This window comes from Aptenodytes patagonicus, chromosome 1, assembly GCF_965638725.1.
Source record: "Aptenodytes patagonicus chromosome 1, bAptPat1.pri.cur, whole genome shotgun sequence".
Taxonomy (NCBI): Eukaryota; Metazoa; Chordata; class Aves; order Sphenisciformes; family Spheniscidae; genus Aptenodytes; species Aptenodytes patagonicus.
In genome coordinates, this window is record NC_134949.1 from 35,660,414 (window position 1) to 35,680,273 (window position 19,860).

Here is a 19,860-nt window from a genome sequence, read left to right on the forward strand (position 1 = left end):
GAAACTTACAATTCTTTGAGTTTCTTCATTTGTGAAAATGCATTTCCTTGAACTGACATTATTGCATTGTTACTTAGATCTCTAGGAAAAAAAAAGAAAAACAACATTAGAGGAGGAAAGAGTAATTTATTAAACTGAATGTATTTAAGACTCAAGGAATAGTTTGCTACCTTAGTGATATACAAAGGATCCCCTAGCTCAAAAACTACAGAGACAGGATTAAGGAGTTTTATAGCATGCTTAATACATAACACTTTCTGCATTAATTCCAAAATTCATATTCAGCGTAACTCCAAAATAAAAGAACCTTCTCAAGATCACAATAGCAACCAGGGTAAGCGTATTTCATTCAAAGTCATAAGAAAAGCTTGTTAGTCCTACTTTTATTTCAATTAGTATAAAAATTCATTTTTTCCAATGTTGAGTTAAATGTGAATTTCTACTACTTACAGGTGTTCAAGTGCATCCAAACCAGAAAATGCTTTCTTTGTAATGGATCTAATCCTGTTTCCTTGGAGTATCCTGAAAAATATAAGTACATGATGCAAAAAAGATGCAATAAAATGGAAGCATTTTTTTTGAGCTGAACAATTGCATTTTTGGCATTTATTTCTAAACTGTGACTAATATTCACCATTCAACCTTCCCCAATGCAGCAAAATGTCTCACCTCTAAAAGATACTCATTTATTCCCCTTGAGTAAACATCTAGATTTTACAATGATTTTAGATGATGTTTAATGTGTACAGTGCATTATACAGATTATTCTAAATGTATACACATAAGCACCTTTTTATTTCATAGACGCGCATTTGAAAATTTCAATACAATGAAGCCACTTCCATTGGATGCTGCATTACTTTATCAAAGACTATCCTTGTCACTATGCCTTTGTCATATAATGCACTTATTACTTCCTATTATGGGAAACCCTCATTCTTTGAGAAATGTTTCCATAAATAGTAGTAATATTTAAAATATTTCAGATTAGTTTGACTTGAAAAATCTGGAATTTCTTTTATAGAAAAGGAACATTTTATTGAGAACAAAATGGTAAGGGACAAAAAAAAAAAAAAATCTCAGCTATGGAAAATATAACATCATTAACTGTTGGGCTTGTCCCTTGAAACACATAATCTAAGCTAAATTTTTTAAGGAATGATGAGATATAAATATTGTAGCAATACTTACAGCTTCCTAAGTTTATCTAGGCCAGAGAAGGCACCATTCATATCTTCAATAGTCCATGATATTTCATTGTTTTTCAGATCCCTGTTTAAGGGGGAGAGGGGAAATCAAACCACAAGAGCTATTAAAAAGAACAAGGTACATACTTCTTCAAGAGCATGTATTATTTAAAACAATTTCTAAAATAGCTTTCTGGTAGGTTGTTTTTTGTTTGTTTTTGGGGTGTGTGTGGGTGTTTGTTTTTTAAGAGAAGTGTTTCCTGATTAGCTATTTCATTTCAATTTTTACTGAGAGACTTTGAAGACTATTAGTACTTTTTCCACTGATAACTAAAAAAGATCACAAACCCAACAATTTTAAGAATTGTTAGAAAACAAACCCACATTCCCCTACAAGGGTATTCATATACAGGACTATCATAAGAGAAGGAGCATCACAGGAAGGGAAGGGATCAACTGTTGCCCCTTCGAAACAAAATACACTCATGCCTTTGTAAGTTCGTAATATTAACACAGAGAAGACACAGAGATTTATTAATAAGTGAATCATTTTTACATCCTACAACATCCACAACACTAGCTTGATTATCTGTGAAGCATAAAGACATCAGAGATTTGTGAAAAGAACAGCGTGTCAGCAAAGAATCAACAGGGTTAGGCTAGAGGAGAAAAAAAAAATCTAGGAGGCAAAGTCTAACACAATTCCTAGACACCTCGCAAGTCTCTGACTTCCTCTCTTTATGATCTATATCTCTCTGTATACTTAAAAAACATAGCGTACACCCCTCTGAATTGCATCTTTGCTAGATGCCCGAACTGTGAGTACGTGAGCAAACCCCTGAAAGTAAAATGTTAGCACCCTTTTCAAAGCCTAGAGGGAAAGGCAACCATTTCATTCATCTGCCTAACAGATGGGTCAATGGTACACAATTGGAAGATTTTAATGAAGCGAAATATATTTAGATTAGTTTACTTCTTTCTTCCCCTTCCATTAAGAAATGCTGTTTCAAAAAATGCTCAAATGCTTAAAGCAATTTCTCAGTCACGACAAGCATCAGCATCCATAGCACTACACAGTTTTGAGTTTTGTCTTCTTATTTCTACTATGAGGGAAAATTTTGATTCAGTTAAGCCACAACAATGATCCAGATCCGCAAAGCTGTGGGTAGCAGTGCTGCTTGCTGCTTTCGAATGGAGACAAGCCTTTCCCATAATAATGCTACTGAAAGTTCGTATCGTAATTACCACCATCCATTGTGCACAGCCTTAACAAAAGAGGAAGTCCTCCCTCTTCCAACTGTTCTGAAAAAAAATCCTACTGTAAGAAAAACATATGCTGATCTGGGAAAGTTAACAAAAGGTTCTTGTATATTTCATAAGAAAAATCTATAAACACTGAGGGTTTTTCTTAAGGTTTTTGACCTTAAAAAATGAGTTTATCAACTTACAAAGTCTGTAGACTGGAAAGTCCCCGGAAGGCACAATCGGCAATGTAATTTACTTTGTTGTTTCCAATGTACAGTCCAACCAGCACGCTTAAACCAACGAAGCTTGAATCATCTAACCTTGCTAAGTGATTGAACGTCAAATCCCTGCATATTCAAGGAAAAAAATGTATTTTAATGTTTATGCTGCAGTGCTTATTACTCAGTTCAACCTAGGTGAATTCTCAGGAGAAGAGAAAGTTTTCTCCCTTACAACTATCACAAAACCTACTACATCATTTTTGATCACACAGCTTGTATCGTTTCCGATAATTCACAAATTACTGCAGAATGAATTTCTTCCATTTGAAAATGACTGCGTTACAGTTTTAGTAAAACTGCCACAGTGAAATGAAGCAGTCACGGCTGGCTTCAACTTCTTTCAACAAAATATAACTGTCTCATATACAAAAAAGTTGTTGTCACCTTGGAAACTTTGTTATGAAAAATTCACAGATCAGTGGTAAGAAGCTCATGCTTTGGCATGTACCCGGCTTTCAAAACTGGAATAGAATAAAAGCTACTCACAGCTCACTGAGTTTTTGGCAAAATTCCCAAGCATCAGGACTGATCCTGCTGATGGCATTTTGGCTGAGATGGAGTTGCTGCAGCATCAGCAAGCCATAAAGCCAGCCTTTGGTTACCTCTGTTAAGTTGTTATGGTCCAGCTGCCTACAAACACACACAAACACATACAAATAGATAAAAGACATAAGGTTCAGAAACTCAGTGGCGTGTGTGCTTTGCCATGGGTCCACATCTGACTTCATGATACTGGCTAGGTAGCTGCAGCCTCTATTTACATTTAGAGTTGTATGCATGCATTCAGAATGTGCTGTCCTACACATTCACCAATGACTGCTTGCTGCTTTTCAAACCATACTAGAACAATTTAATTCAAAAACATCTTTAAGTTTTATCAAGCAATTCTATTCATTTTGTGCAATTCTACTTAACATGTTATCAGCAGAACCTATCAGCAGAATGTTGATACTTACAAGACTTCCATGTTGGTTAATCCCCAGAAAGCACCATCCATGAGCCTAGTAACCCCGTTTCTCTGCAGTTTTAATGATTTCAAAGCTGGAAGTCCTTGGAAAGTAAGACCATCTATTTTTTTAATTTTGTTGCGATTCAGTTCCCTGCATCAATAAAATTTACAGTTACAGCAGAGTAGGTTTACCTGCATGCCAACAACCTTTCTTCCCTCTCTGGAAACAAGCCTTATTTAAATGCTTTTCTTGCACATAAAACAACAGAGACAAAATGTAATAAAAATCAAACATTTTACTGTAATACATTATGTTTAACCATGCTAATACTGTTCTGCCTTTCTGATACTGAGGACAAGTACTTGGTAGTTCCTTGATTTTCAGATTTGAAGAATCCTTGTAGACCTAGAATGTCACGGTTAGTCCTGTTCGCAAATTCAAAAGCGAAAGCAAGTTCCTGGTGTTTATCGAGCAGTAGAGCCGTTAAGGTTAGCTTGTAATTGCAATCAATAATCAGTCAGAAAGAAAAAGTTAAAACTTTTAGTTGTGATAACTAGGCAAAATTAAATATCCTGGGTGATCCCTCTCTTTCTTAATCTGGAGTCAAGCATTCATAACTCATTCCTCCCTCATTCTCCACAACTAATTACAAATAGGTACTTCCCTCTTTCTCAAGTGGTCTTGGCACTCATCCTTCTGCCACTACACACACACCTTGTAGGTCCGAAGCTAGACCCGTGTGTATCCTGAAAAGGAGTTACAAGGCATAACTAGCTGGAGGGCAAGCTGCAGTGACAGTAGTACTCCATATTTTCTATTCTCCTGCATTCCACAACACTTTCTTGGTTTTGGTCCTTTTTAACTCTGAACCCTGCACCAACCCCAAGCAACTTTCCAACTTTCTGAGCTATGTGAAAAGGGAAGTCCAGCCTCACACAGGCACAAAGAACACAATGTTCACTGTTTTTATAGAGGTGAATTTTAAACTAGCTATCATTTGCTAAATTAATAGATGTATTTATAAGCAACAATTGATATATAGTATAAAGAGACAGGATTAGACAATACTAAGAAAAGGTCCTCATACAACAATGAGAGATCATCTGCCCCTTTCAGGAAGATCTTAAATCTATCAACCTTCCTCCTACCAAACTAAGAAGAATCCTCTCCTTCCAAAACTTACTTTCCCATGGGAAACAAAGGCCTAAATAATTCTCTCTCCATAGTTATACCACAATTATTTTTCAGAGTCTCAGTCTTGTAAGAATTCAGCTTTCCTCTCTGGTATCCTGATATGAACCCTACCTGATAACAGATACCTGACAGAGAACCCTACTCATCCTCCTGTGTTTATATGTGCATAAGCAGAGAAGAACACTGAGTAAGAACAGCCTTCAGTTCTTCCCCACTCCTCCTCTAAACACTTCTTTCAGGTGATAACACAAATTTTTGACCTTCATTGCAGATTAGCCACCTAACGTAACTAGGTCAGCCTACCAATTAAATTGTGAATGAGTAGAACTTTTTTAGGCAAGAGTATCACCAACTTTCAAAATTTCAGCTGAATCTGAAGATCAGAAAGTCTACTAAGATTGTTAACAAGTCCTGAGCTTTGCAGGACTGTTCTCACACTCTTCTACTGAGGCTTGAGTCAAACTAGATCAGCAACCTGATCTAGTTGAAGATGTCCCTGCCCACAGCAGGGGGGTTGGACTAGATGACCTTTAAAGGTCCCTTCCAACCCAAACTATTCTGTGATTTTATGAAACTCTTCCTGCATTTGTATACAGAAAAGACACAGTCACTGTTTCCAGATGTGTCAAGCATCCTAACACTTCACTGTTCTTATGACCTTTCACTTTCAAGGTTAACTTAAGAGAGTTCATCATTTTTAACTCAACTATCTCATATAGAAAATAATTATTCAGGATTTGACAAAGTGCAGCCCTAGCTCATCCTCTTGTCAACTTCGTGCACTTTTTAAGTTTTAAAAAAAACCCCAAAAACCAAAACAAAAAACAGGAAAAAGATATTTCCCCATCCTCTTCCATATTAAATAACTTTATTATTTATTAGGTAAAATGTTTATAGACAGCACTGTATCAGTGAAGCTGATGGAGGTCTATTTACTCAAGCATATTGCTTATTGTCATACCTTCTGAAAGCAAATTAATTCCCTTCATTTCACCGTGAAAACACAAAATAAATAAGAGACTGCTGTAGTGAACTACATAAGTTTATTCACTTAGTATGTTTCCAATGCTTTCTTACAGGAATACTGCTATTACCCCTTCTCCAGACTTTCCTTTTTTTTCTTTTAATAGGCAAACACGATTTTAAACACAAAGACTATTCACATCTCACCAATATATAAGACTAGTTTTGTTCAGTACAAAGCTGCAGTTAGTAAGGGTTGTAGTAATATGTTTTCTGTGTCTGTCTCAGTCTGCCTCTGATTAAATTAAAGGCTAAAGTTCAAGCACTGCCAGTGCTTTGGAAAACCTGAAAACAATTAGTCAATTGTGGGTTGCACTTACAGGTGCTGCAGATGGGAGAGTTTAAACATCTTTTGAGGGATTGCTGAAATTTTGTTCCTGTTCAGTTTCAATACTTGAAGTGTGGTAGACAAATTGTCAAAGGTACCAGGCTCCATGGAGGTTATTCGGTTACTGTTAATGTACCTGTTGAAACAATGTCTAGAAGGTTAAATTTACAGTTATTTAATAAATTCTTAATTCCAAGAAGTGAAACACAAAGCTCTTGCGCTGCCTACTCCTTGATAAATGGAATTTCATTTATCGTATTAATTAGAGCTCTTGACAGCTCAGTCTATGGTCAAATAGTATTTCACCACCAACATTTTGCCCTACTCTGCAGGAGTGTATTATTGGCAGAAGATAGCATGTTGCAACCCCATTTATTTTCACTCAGTATAACTCTGGCATTGCAGTATTACTGAATAAGGATTAAGGTAGATTCAAAAAAAGGCCACCAAACTGCATGTAACTCAAGACTAGCCCAACTGTGGGGAACTTAAGTTCATTTTGTTACATAATTATTTCTCTCAAGAGACACATCTATTTGTTTCATCTCAAGATAATGACCTTCACTTTTTATGAACTAAAACATCTCATTGTAACAACTCATGTATTCAAGTTAGCAGCTCAACAGGTGAAAGTAGGAATAAATATTTAGTATTTGTCTTGAGCAGTAATCCCCCTATACCCCTTGAATATATTTAATATTTAATGCGTGTCTAATTGAAAGAAGATTTAGTATCTTAACAAACAGCTGCCAATATAAGTTTTCCAACAAGTTTTTAAAAGTAAAAGAAAGAAAAAAAAGTAATACTAAGTTTTACTTACAGATACTTGAGCTGTAACGATGGAAATGATGATATTTTTAGCTCTGTTATGTTATTGTTGCTCAAGTCCAAAGTTTCTAGACTCTGAAACGCCTTCAGATGTTCAGACAAGATGTTGGCAATCTTGTTACTGGTCCTGAAATTTAAGGACAGTAGTCAAAAGACTGTCATTTCCAGAGTAAACACTTGTTAAGTACATATGACTCTGACGAAAGTTAGTTCTTAATTCCCCCACTTGAAAATAAATTCTAGTTAAGAAAACCAATAAAGTATGTTCTCTAGACATAACATTCATTTCTATCCATCCCAAATCACAAATTGGAACACTCTAAAATAAATGTGTTCATTTCTTAAAACATATTCCCAGCAAACAAGATGGAAAAAATTGCATTATAATCCAGTTACTGCAATTCATGGCTTTTAAAACAAGACATAAAACTCTATGATCATCTATTTCTGAATGGTAGAAATATCTAGTATTTGCATTGAACGGTATGTCACGGTATTGTAATGAAATCAGATTAGAGTTGTTTTCTATTTTAACCAAATTAACATCATAGTAGCTAAACATTGTGTTTTGTTTTGTTTTTTAAACTCTTATAGCATGAAAATCAGACTGAATTTCCATAAAAACAGAGCTAGATTAGAGGAGATGGATGACAGCACGCCCCTCAGAAAGACATTCTATAACTGTGCAATTAGACCTAGTATTTCATCTATGGATTTTTCTAGTGAGTTTGCAAAGAATAAAATTTGTGCTTATTACAGCTCATTACAGAGGTTCTGGACTTCATGTCTGGTCAAACTTCAGCTAAGCATCACACCCAGTTCCACAACAAAAATTCTGCAACTGTTTAAAGACATGGGTATCCTCATCTACTATAAGGAATACCCCTTCTTTCACTTCCAATGAAATATAATTTTTCCAGCGATCATATTTCATGTTTATACCCAGCAACCCACCAGTTTTCCCATCCCAGCTGCATCATGTACAGAATCATACACGCACATCAGCAACATTAATGGGGTTATTCGTTTGGGGCTAATGGTACATAGGGGAAAACAGATCACGACCAATTAAATGAACTTAACCCAAAGTGATCCTTGTTACCTTGGGAAGTTCAAGTCAGTTCTGGCTGGGGTACATTCTGTACCTAGTATGATGAATGATCAAAATTTAGGAGCACTCCCCAGCTCCCAAAGATTGCAGGCAAAGGCAATTTCAGTAAAACTATCAACAAGAATGTTGATTCTGGAAGGTGTTTGCCTTTATTGGAAATACTTGCTCTGGATCAAATAGTAAGCCACACATTTAGGATAGCATGGACAACTCTCACATATTCAAGGGTGTGGGGGGATTACTGCTCAAGACAAAAAAGTCCTGACTCAAAAACTGAACCAGAGGTTAGATTAATGGGCGTTCTGACCACATGTGGGAATGGGTAAGTGATCTTGCAGCCCCTCCAATGCTGCGCTTGTATCGTGTTTCATTCCTCAGGCTGTCTGGTAGAGGTACACTGCATTTTTTTAACTCTTAGCTGAAAGTATTTATAATAAATGGAAACAAATTACTTTAATAAAAAACAACAACAAACACCACCACCATGTGTCAGTTCCATTGGCCAAATAACACTGCGAGTTAGATAACAGGTCATAGAGCCTTGCCTTTATGCATTAGTTTGTTTATAAGGTAATTACTAACAAGGTATTAAAACTGCCAATTACTTGAGTGACGAATAAAATTTTCCTTGCAGTAAAAGTGTGCTCCAGCAGAAGCCAGCAATTTCCTGAACTGCACGCCTCCTAAATTGCAGTGTGAAAGTGTTCAGTTATAGAGACAGCTTGCACAGTGCTGTCTTTGTGTCAGCACTGCTCCATAAAACAGAAATTCCTCACAACTGGCAGGATAATAGCCCCTGTATTACAAAGTTTAGTTGGACCTAATGGAACCGAATAAAACGCTTATACAGCCTTCAGATTAGCACTTAAAACTAACTGGCAAATTACCTGACACAGACCAGGTTACAACAAAAAACAAACAAACAAAAAACCCCAGCTTGTTTGTTTCAAGGAACATTCTTCTTTTTTGGTGATGGTAAGGTCATACTGTGGGGAGAAAGTAACTTCTTTTCTTCACTGAAAAAGAGCTACACATCAAAGTCCTAGTCCATCTCACAATGAAAATCAAACCAGCCTTCACTGCACCTTCCTGCTTACTCATATTTGTAGAAGCTACTCAAACGCAAAAGTTCTGAATGGTTAACTCCTTATTGCCCCAACCTCCTAGTCCAGTTTTCTCTTCAAAAAAACTTCGAGTGCCATAATTCACACCTAGGAGGAGATTATCCAGCACTGAACATATCCAAATAGCTCTACTTTAAGGCCCAACTTGAGTTAAAATGAGAAAGTTCAATTCTAATTTGATTTTTCTTCACAATCATCACTTAAGTAAATCAAATAAAAACAATGTATCGGCTTCCTCATAACTGCCAAATTGCCATCAAAATTAGTCAAGAAGGACGTGTTTGAAAATGCAAGCCTATCTAATTGCCAAGGCAGAACCAAGCAGTATCCTCTGTGTTGGCACAATGGCATGCAAGTTTGTTCACTGTGGGGAAAAAAAAAAAAACAACAACAAAACCCAAACCCAACTTTCCAGCAAAGGGCTGTTATTACTATGCTCAAACAAAAGGAGCTGCACACACCGCATTGGTTTCATTTCACAGACCCTCAAGGGGAGATCAGGGCAACAGAGATCCCCTGCACCAAGAGAACCAGCGCATCAAGTTCTCACAGAAGCAGACCTGCAGCAATCTGATCACAATTTCTTCACGTGCAAGGAACAGCAACACGCTGCAGCTTCCTTGGAACTTCTCCTGCTACAGCTAAAACAGCAGGAGTACCGAGGAACACAGATAAAACCACCAAAAATACCTGCATAAATTTGAACATGCCTTTTACAATTTGAGTGCCTACACCCTGACTTGAAGCAAAAAAAAAAAAAACCCAACAATCCAAGAGTGCATGCAGACTGATTTAATTATTTTTACATAAGCCTGTGTAAATACCAGCTTAAGACAGAATATCAGTTTTTCATTACGGGTATGAGAAACCTTAGCTTTCCGTCTCAGTATTCATGACTTTAACCACACTACTAGGCCAAAACATCTATAACAGCCCTATCAATCATGATCTCAAGATTCACTCTATATAAACAACAGCTACAATATATCTGACATATCGACTTGTACTTTCCTCGCCTTTTGAGGAAATATAAAGCAGGACAGCAACTTCCGTATGCATTTTGTTAAGGATCTAGTTAACACCATTTAGACATAATAATTCTTATGTGCTGAAAAAAACCCAATTTTTAAAGATCTGAGATAGTATGACTAAGTATCTCTTGATAAAGATGTCAATATGTAATGTTTTCTAAGAAAAAGAAATATCTATGCAAGCTTCACTACTCTGATCCTGTAACATGGAAACCCCAACTCTGAAATAGATTAAGACCTAAAGTCCTATCTTTTGTTTCTATTCAAAATCTCAGCACAAAAATATACTCTTGCACTTCCTTTTCCAGCATAACTCTTTCTTCCAGGTAGATCTTGATCTGCTGTGTTTTGAGAACCTCTTATGTCTTATCTTACACCATGATCCTGACAAGGAGCATGTGTAGGAGTCTAGAGGTGGAGCAACCTGGTAAAAAACAAGTTTTCTAGAAAGACAATTTTGGAGACCTGTGTCTGTGCAGCCTGTTCTCCAAAGTTGCTAGATGTAAAATAACTGTTTTAACATCTGTGTGATTCTGGACTAAGACAGTATCTCCTGTCCCTCAGCTAAGCCCTGAGAGGCAGGATATACTGAATTTGCCTTACAAACAGGCAAATGAAATCATAGTAGAGTCTCTTGCTAGAGACTAAGAGGATATGTAAAGAGAAAAAAGCACTCTGCTAGGGCTAGATATATCTTTCTGAGCAGCACTGAAGCCAAGACACTAGGGTTCATAGATGTTTAGTTTGACTGCCTTCTGTTTACATGGCTTCCAGATTAGAGCTGGCTTGGAGGCAGCCATGTCAGAGCACAGGCAAAGCAGACGTGACTGTCCACATCTGAGCACGTACCGGGTGGTCTCTCTCTACAGCTCACAGCCTCCTTTTTCACATTTCTTCAAATCTTTGTGGTTGCTTCACCTGTTCTTCCCTCCACTCACCTACTGACATCATACGACTCCTGGCATATCATCTATTGTTTCTTGCACTCCCCCTCCTGCCTGCCCAAACTCCTTTGGACTTTTAGAGCTCTTGTAAGAAACAATGATGTCAAGACACTGAGTGAAAGAAAATTTAAGCAAAAATAAAAAAAAATATAATTGATAGTAAAGACTAAAGATCAATACTGTAATAAACTTCCACTGAAAGTGCTGGAAGACTCATGTTTTGTGGCTTTTAGGATAAGGCTGTACAACTTTAAGGAGCACATAACAGAAGAAAGAGTCTCAGGAACTCCTGCAAGAAGAAAGGGAGAAAAAGTATCTTTTTTTTTTTTTCCTCCAATTTCTACTCATTTGAATACTAAAATTAGCCAGACTGTAATGAACAATTACATCATTTAAAATATTGTAATTATGGTTTCAAGCTGAACGCTACGCTTACAAAAATCCCCTGATATGAATGGGACTATGTGCTCTACTCACCATTAGACACCCAACTGCACTGAATTAAGAACCTCCATTTTTTTGAATCTTTGCAACTGTTCAATGCAGAAATATTTCAAGTGAAACTGTTTTTCTCCAAGATGTAGATGCCAGAAATAGAGCCGGGATTCTGGCTCACTTCCAGTCCTACTGGTGGGTCTACAAGTCTGATGCCTCCTTCACACACAGGCTTCTCACGTTCCTTGTGGAAAGCAGTTGTTCTTTCTTTTGAAGGTCTCCTTCATTCCATGATCCATGCCTGTCATTGCTCTTTCAAGGCAGATGTCAGCAAGCCTATGCTCTTATTTTTTGTGCTTTTTGTGGTATACAGGCATAAAGTAGAAAATGAAAACTCAGAACTCTGTAGGCTACTGATACCCTGCCCAAAACTTGAGACCAAAGGTTTATAGATTCCTAAACCAAACATAAACTGGGAAAAGGGGAAGAGAAAGATACGGAATGAAACAACTCGGGGATCAGAGATGTTTTCATCATCAAAAAGAACACAGAGGCAAATCCAAACTTCCAAACACGTGATACTTCCATAGCAATTCTCTCCTGATTCCAATCATAGTACCAATATGTATTTAATTATACTTTCCTTCCAAACTCTCTTCTTGATACCCTGGAGTCTGTTTCCCACTACACTTTCTGGCCTTTCCAAAATAATCACAAGTTACTTAGCATGTGATAGCCAAGTGAATGTGTAAGTTCATTATTTTAAAGAAGGTAAACAGAAGCAATGCAGGCATAGCTATTTCAGCATGAGCTGAAAACAGGAATTATAACCCACTGCAGACGGTGCACTCTGTGACTGTTAGTTAATGCTAAAATCTTGGACAATTATAAGTATGACCTAGATTAAACCCAGCATAATGTCCTCCAATATTATAAATCGTATTTCTAATCTGATGTATGGACTCGTTAAGTAAAAACACCTATCCTTTATTGTTAGAGCCAACCCTCCCCTTTTGGAGGGTGCAGATCGAAGTCTAGGCACTTTAGACTACACACCCTTCTAGATCTACTCCTTATCTCAACTGTCAGTACAAGCTGAGGGATGTCCTCCTGTCCACCTCTATTTCACTCAAGGCACTGAGTCATGACATTTCACTGCTCTATTGCAATAACCACCTACCACTTCTCTAAGATACAACTCCAATACTTATGCCTGACCTCTTAACTTCATTCTGACTTGCCTCATTCTATGAGGCAAGTATATATATATATATATATATACACATATATATATGTACTGTATGTCCTACAACTTAGCACCTCCTCCTTGGTAAAATTTCCTACCATTCTTCCATTTTGTCACACAGGAACAGTGTTCTCTTTTTTTCTGATCCATTATTATTCTTTTTAATTCATCTTTTTCTTTAACACTGTTGATCAGAAAATCATGCCAGGTTTTTTCCACTGCAAATAGCTCATAAAATTTGCATTCTTTTCCATTCTCATTGCAAAAGCATTCATCTAGGCTCTCACTACTTTATATTTTTGCTACAACTAACTCTGGGTTTCTACATACTTCTTCCCTTTCCCATCATTCAGCCTAAATTGCTGCCATAAAAATCTAGTTTCCATGTCTGCAAGTCTGACTAAGACAGGTTCCTTTTCAAATTCTTACATTTATTTCCTCTTAGTCTCCACACCAAATGTCAAAGACTGCAAGAAGTAATTCCAGTTAAGTTTCTTCGCTCTAGCTTTTTGCTCGCAACTTCAGCCCAAGTCACACATGGTTTACCACCACTCTCATTTTTGGGATTTTCTCCAAGTAGCCTTATGCCTGAAGCCCAGTCTGGCATTCCTCTATCCTTTCTTTCAATCCTTCTTCAAAACAAACTCTTCCAGGCAGCATCCAAATCTTAATCCTTCCCATAATAAAGTGGTAGCTGAAGAGATGACAAGGATGTAAAATATTTGACCAACATTTTCTTAATATTGGGAGCCAGACTTCAGTTTAGTATGCTAGCTTTATAAACATACAATACCACTTTCTCTGGCAAGCGTAGAAGGGAAAGGCATCCACTCCTACTGAATGTAAGCTTTCATTTTCTGGAGTTGCGTCTAAATTTCTTTCTTGTTACTGTAGCTTTCTAAATGCAAACTGAGACAGCGTTCTGGATTTTACACATAGCTTCCACTCCCAGCCTACTGTGAGATGACAAAGAGGCAGACTTCTCATACCTACCCCTATTCCAAATAATCTTGCAAACAAAGATTATGAAAAAACCTTCTACCTTTACAGAAGGCCCTTTGCAGGAGTTTTCCTTATTAAGATACTGCCACACAGTGCAAACTATCACTCTTATTTCTACATTGCCAGCTGGGGCAAATGTATAATCTATTTTGCATGTTTCCTTCAATTAACTGAATTTTACTTCTCAAGATGACTGAAGCGTGATCTGGGATACCCATTACGGAAATGAACCACACAATGGACACATAATACAAAAATAAAATCCCTCCTAAATGGTATAAGGGATTAATCACCACTCCTCTTCAGTAACTACGTTTGTGCATAAAGTTAGATAGGTATTTAAGCTGTATGTTGATTAATCAAAGCTAGGATGTGACAGCGCACTCTCAAATTTTGGAAAAGTATCTTTTTGGCAACCAAGATATATTTTTTTAACCAAGAATGAAAATCAGTGACCAGTATATGCTTTATTATTGCCCACCAAATGAAGAAGGAAACAGTATTTTATTCTTCCTGGTAAGGAGAATGGAAGCAAGCACAAAGCTGCCTAAAATACAGATGAATTTACAAATCTCTAGTCACAAGCTCAGCATCTTGTTCAGCAAAAATCTATGAGAAGCCACTTCAACTTAAGAGTTAGTTCACTTAGTTTTAAGAGCCATAAAGAAAAAGCCTTTTTCAGATTACAGTTTTAAGTTAGGTAGCGTGAACAATCCCATTCATCCTGAAAGCCCTATAAGTAAAGATACTGACACTGCGGTATCGTAAACTCCACATACTAAAGGTTTGTATCACATCGGAGTTAGCTCTGTCTCCACTGCCTGATAGCACAATGCTTTACCAATCTCAAGAAACAACCATGTTGTAACCAGGTCTTTCATCAACAGGAGTTTATTCAGATTGGAGCAAAGAGTGCTGTCCACTGGAGAAATTTTACTGATGACTGAAATCAGGATTAATGAGCAACTAAGCAAGGTAGCAGGAAGGAGCTAATATAAGAAGACACAAAGCTAAACCTGGGCTCTTCTGATAACTTAATTTTAAAGTTACAGAGCTTATTTATGAAGCCTGGTATACATTAAAACTTGCAGATCTTCTTCTCCAGTAAATTCCCTGCTGTAGCTGTGTGGGTTGATGAGCAACAAGTAGAACCTCCCATTGAGAGCACACACTACCATCTGGACCTGAAAAAAACTTTTTAGGCATTGCCTGGGTTTTTCTTTGTTTTCAGTGACCAAAACAATATTTTTGTCTTTAAGCAAATCATTGTCGATGGCTTAGATAATTTTTTTGTTGTTTTGTTAGGGGGTTTTTTGTTTCCTTTGAAGAGAATGACTTTGCACTTTTTCAGTACAGCAATTCACTTCTAACTTTTCAGTTTGCTTCTCAGAAGCGCTCATTGAACACCAAAGGCCTGAGATGAATAATGAAGTAATCAGAGTCATTTTAGAGTGGCTGATCAGAATGCTACATTTAAAACTAGAACAATTTTGCTTACTGTGAGAACTTGCAACCCCTTCAGTCAATTAAAACTGCCTACTTTCCAGTCCTTTTGTCCTGTTTTATCTCCTGACCAATCTTTTTTGTTAATATTTTTTGTTCATTTACCTTTTTAAACATCCAGGACACAAGACAAGTGTCTTCAAAGCCACCGCATTTAAACTCAGCATATACCAACAGAAAGACATTACAAATCGAAGGCTGTAGAAAGCCTTCAGAAAAGTGACTTGTGGATTCAGTCCAGCACCTAACAAACACGTGGGCACATTTCAAGAAACCTCCTCAATACTGGCAACATTTTTCACCATCTCAACTCAAAACTGAATGGCCATGCACTCCTTGTTTTAACTGTGTTAAAGACTTCCTGAGCAGATGGGGTTGGAGGATCCTCTCAGGGTAGCAGAGGAAAACCTGTACCATGTTGCATATTCGGTATGTCTCTTATGAAAAGAAGATTTCACATTCTGAAAAAAGTAAAGTGGGAACCTAATACAAACCACGTATTAACGTAAAACTTCAAAAACATTACTGAATTGTGAATCATCCATGCTCCTTTTATTTCTGCATCATGAACTTCGTATTTTCCACTCTGGCTTTAGTAAGACTGAATATGTTTGTGTTCTAGACTAACATGATCAGTCTTTACAACATAAGCTACAAGGATATTTCCATCTAAATCACCTGCACCATAAGTACTAGTGGTTTTAAATAAAATAATTTCCATTCAATAAAATGTAAAATCACAAATTTATTTAAAACACTCCATCATTTAAAGCTAGTCTAACATCAGAATTTCACTATATGCATTAGAGACTTTGGCATGTACAGCTTTTCTAGTCCCTACAGACAGCAAGATGATTGCTGTATAACATATCCTGGATGTGGGTAATAAGAAACATGTTTTTCATATTAATTCCAGTTCTATATATACATTTTGATAAGAACAGTAAAATTTAGTTTGAGAGGCAGGATGCTTTAATGCTCAAAGTTGTTCTCTCTCTCTAAAGTCACTGCTGTCTTCTGTTTTCCACAGTACTCAAGGATACAGTGCACTGATGATGTATTTCTAAAAATTCTGCAAGTAAAGTAGTATGGGTTTCTTATTTAAACTGTATATCCTTAAACAAAACCTTAAACAATGTTGCAACATTTGCATATCAGTCTTTCTTCCTCACAAAGCACTAATCACACTAAAAGTACTTAACATTTACTGAAGAGTTTTAAAGTAAAACCCCTATGCAAATGGTAATTGGTAGTTAAACACCATGTAGGACTTCTATACAAGGCTATTGTACTTACATTACTTGGTTTCAATCTATTTCTGGATTCAGCCTAGGTACAAAACTTTACAGCAATGACAGACGTAAAAGACAATACTAGTTTTCTTCTCCTGTACCAACATCACAGATTCTAGCAGATTTTCAGATAAATAGGACAGGACTGGTACATCTTGGATAAGGAATGCCATTAGAATTGGAACCAACTTCAGAACCTTTGCTTGTTCTCCTGGAACGAGGGCATTAGTGCCTATTTCTCTAACTGACACAAAAGTGATCCATCTGTCTAGAAACAATGAAAACTAATCTGTTTATTCTCCCAGACCTGCAGAATTTTCCAATATAAAACTACCACAACCGTTTTAAGCAATTCTACATTAATTTAACTGCTTTTACAAGCACTTCAGGAATGCAAATTAGGAAACAACTAACTTATTTTAGTTCTAGGAATAGATAAATACAGTATTACTGTGTATGGTGTCTGTACATTACGTATTTGTGGTAAACAGTCCTGTCCTCAAAAGCTTGTGTTGTCAAGGACTCGGTGTGACCTGGCCTCCTGGCTAGAGCCACTCTGCTGACTGGAGAGCTGGCAATCTCTGGCAAATGGCTGAACTTCTCTCTTTCTGCCTTGATAAGCCTCTCTCTTCCTGCCTCCTCTCACAGAAGACAGAGAAAAGGGCTGGGTGGCTGACCAAAAAGAACACCCTGCAATTTCAATTTCAAATAATTTACTTAAATGGTCAAACATGCTGAAAGATGCAATCAGACTTCACTGTAAGTAACTGCAAGTAACTTCACTGTAAGACAGGCATGCCCAAGTACATCGGCTAGACGTTTCAGAAGGAACCTTAGATGTCTAACTTTAGACATCTAAAAGTTAGTTTAAAATAGGTATCTAGATGGTCTTCAGTAGGAAAGTCATCTGAACTATCTTAGGGAGGACAAATCACTTCAGAGAGAGCCTTTTCTTCTCCACTCATTCTTAAGAGGATCTACAGTTAGTAACTCATACTCATGATGTCAAACTTTCAAGAATTTAGGGTAGGGAAGATTAACCTTACTTTTTGCTCTGTCCGGAACATATTATACCTGTTAGTATCAGGCAAGCCATCACAGCTTCACAAACTAAGGGCCTCCTGAACAGATTTAGCCCAAAGTACCACCCATTTAGTTCACAGCAGTTTCCAGATTCCCAGGAGGCTGAGCAGCTGTCCTTTGCCATGTGACAAGAAATGTACTCATCACATGAATAAAATCATGCATCTCCAGCCACGTAATGAGAGTGTGCCTGCATGTGCTTGTATACTCCTTCACACAGACATACGGTCTTTCTAGAGTGCGGGGGGGGGGCGCGTGTGCCTGCCTGACACTTTTCTCTCCCATGATGTTCAACTCTCAACTGGCATCCATAAAAACAAAACGTTGGCATCGTTGTTTCATGTTACAGACAAACAGTGACCATGAGACTGGGAACATCTACTGCTCTGGGTATGTTTACCCTGCATAATTCAACAGTATGTAAATATCTAAGCTAGATAAATATCAATTAGATAACTAGAAAATAGGTAGCTCCAGAAATGGAAACTACACTAACATGATAATCCACCCATGCTTGTTTATACTGCTCGAAGGATTTAGACATACAGTACTGTATGGAGATACCTGCACTATTATTCACTGTAGACGTACCAACAGTGTAATTTCCTTTGCAGGGCAAGGAAATTCTTGCAGAACAGGTAAAATTCTAAGCCTTCACAGCTGAGTGACAAGTACTAAAAAATGAAAAAAAATTCTTGCAAGAAGAGAGTTTCTTCAGCAATGAAGATTTTGGCAAGAAAGGAGGGCACCACTTCCACACCACTGCTTGAAGACTCCTTGGAAAAAACAACTGGCTTTTCAACTGACAGTAATGAACCAACATATATGCATCTCTTAAGAAATGTAATCAAATCAAGTTTCAGAAGACTAGCACCCTCTTTTCTGCTATTATTTGAAAGTCAGAACGAAGACTCAACAAGGAAACAGTGGTTTGTTTTGGAAAGGCTCGACAAGCTTCTTTCATATAAAAGTTTAAAATCCTGAAGAAAGTCATCAGATGTTTCAAGTACAGTTTTTCTTTGAAGAGTGGTTCTAAAAATTATATTCTAATTGTTCCATATGTGTTCTCCTTGCATGACTTAGCTATCGTATTAACTCAGTTTAATTCAACCCCTCCAAATAACATCCAACACAGAAAAAATAAGTGAACATTTTTTCACTTCCAGAAAAAATATATCATTACATTTAATATTTGTCCATCTATGATATCACTATATTACATACAATTTTTGTGCCAGACAACTGCTGTATGTTTATTCCTTTTTATTTATATTCTTTTCTGTAAAATGAGATTTAACATCTTTACATAAATAACTTCCAACCTGTAAGATGTTTTAAAGAGAAACCTTTGCAAAAGAAACAAGATGCTTTATTTTTTGAACAATGTAATACCACTTTCTAATTTTATGTTCTATGTACATCTGTTTTGATACAGAACAAACAATTGCCTTAACTATTATACACTGACATTCATGAGTTAACATAAAACCTTTAAATTACTTAAGGAATTATTTCTACCATATTAATCTCAAGGAATCTCTGCTGTGGTCATAGAGTAGGTATTAAATCTCAGCTGGAGCACACATATTCAGTAATCTCCTGACACCACACAGAAGTAATGGAAATTAGAACAAGAACAACCTAGCACCCAACCAGACCAACTTTAACTGCACTGGTAGTATGATAACAGCTTTTAGAAATACTTTTTTTTTTTCCTTTAAGTGTCAGTATATATAGTGCAGAGCGCCGATCTAACAAAGGTTTTTTCATGTTTGACCACCTGAGTAAATGAACCAAGCTAGTGACCTAAGGATATGGAACAACCAATCCAGCAGTGACTGATTTTCATGTATTCTCCCAAAGGAATACAAAAATCTTTGCACAGCTGCAGAAGGATGATTTTAGGTTCATCTAAACTAGTTACGTTTCCATGAGAAGGACTAGAGGAGATGCTAAGACAAATTCTCAACTTTATATTCATCAGAAGTATGGTAGGAGGATATAAACCACTTTATTATGTCAACATTTCCAACCTTCTGATAAAAAGAACCTC

At 36.9% G+C, this 19,860-nt stretch overlaps 1 protein-coding gene across 1 annotated transcript in view; it reads right to left on the reverse strand.

Moving 5' to 3' along the window:
- LRIG3 (leucine rich repeats and immunoglobulin like domains 3) overlaps nucleotides 1–19,860 on the reverse strand; it is a 43,513-nt gene that overhangs the window by 14,244 nt on the left and 9,409 nt on the right. The window contains exons 4-11 of the mRNA XM_076331911.1: nucleotides 7,029–7,163; nucleotides 6,201–6,344; nucleotides 3,670–3,813; nucleotides 3,200–3,343; nucleotides 2,636–2,779; nucleotides 1,192–1,272; nucleotides 451–522; nucleotides 10–81 (exon numbers count right to left, since the gene is read on the reverse strand). Of these exons, the coding sequence (XP_076188026.1) occupies nucleotides 10–81; nucleotides 451–522; nucleotides 1,192–1,272; nucleotides 2,636–2,779; nucleotides 3,200–3,343; nucleotides 3,670–3,813; nucleotides 6,201–6,344; nucleotides 7,029–7,163 (936 nt within the window). The remainder of the gene's footprint in view (nucleotides 1–9; nucleotides 82–450; nucleotides 523–1,191; nucleotides 1,273–2,635; nucleotides 2,780–3,199; nucleotides 3,344–3,669; nucleotides 3,814–6,200; nucleotides 6,345–7,028; nucleotides 7,164–19,860) is intronic.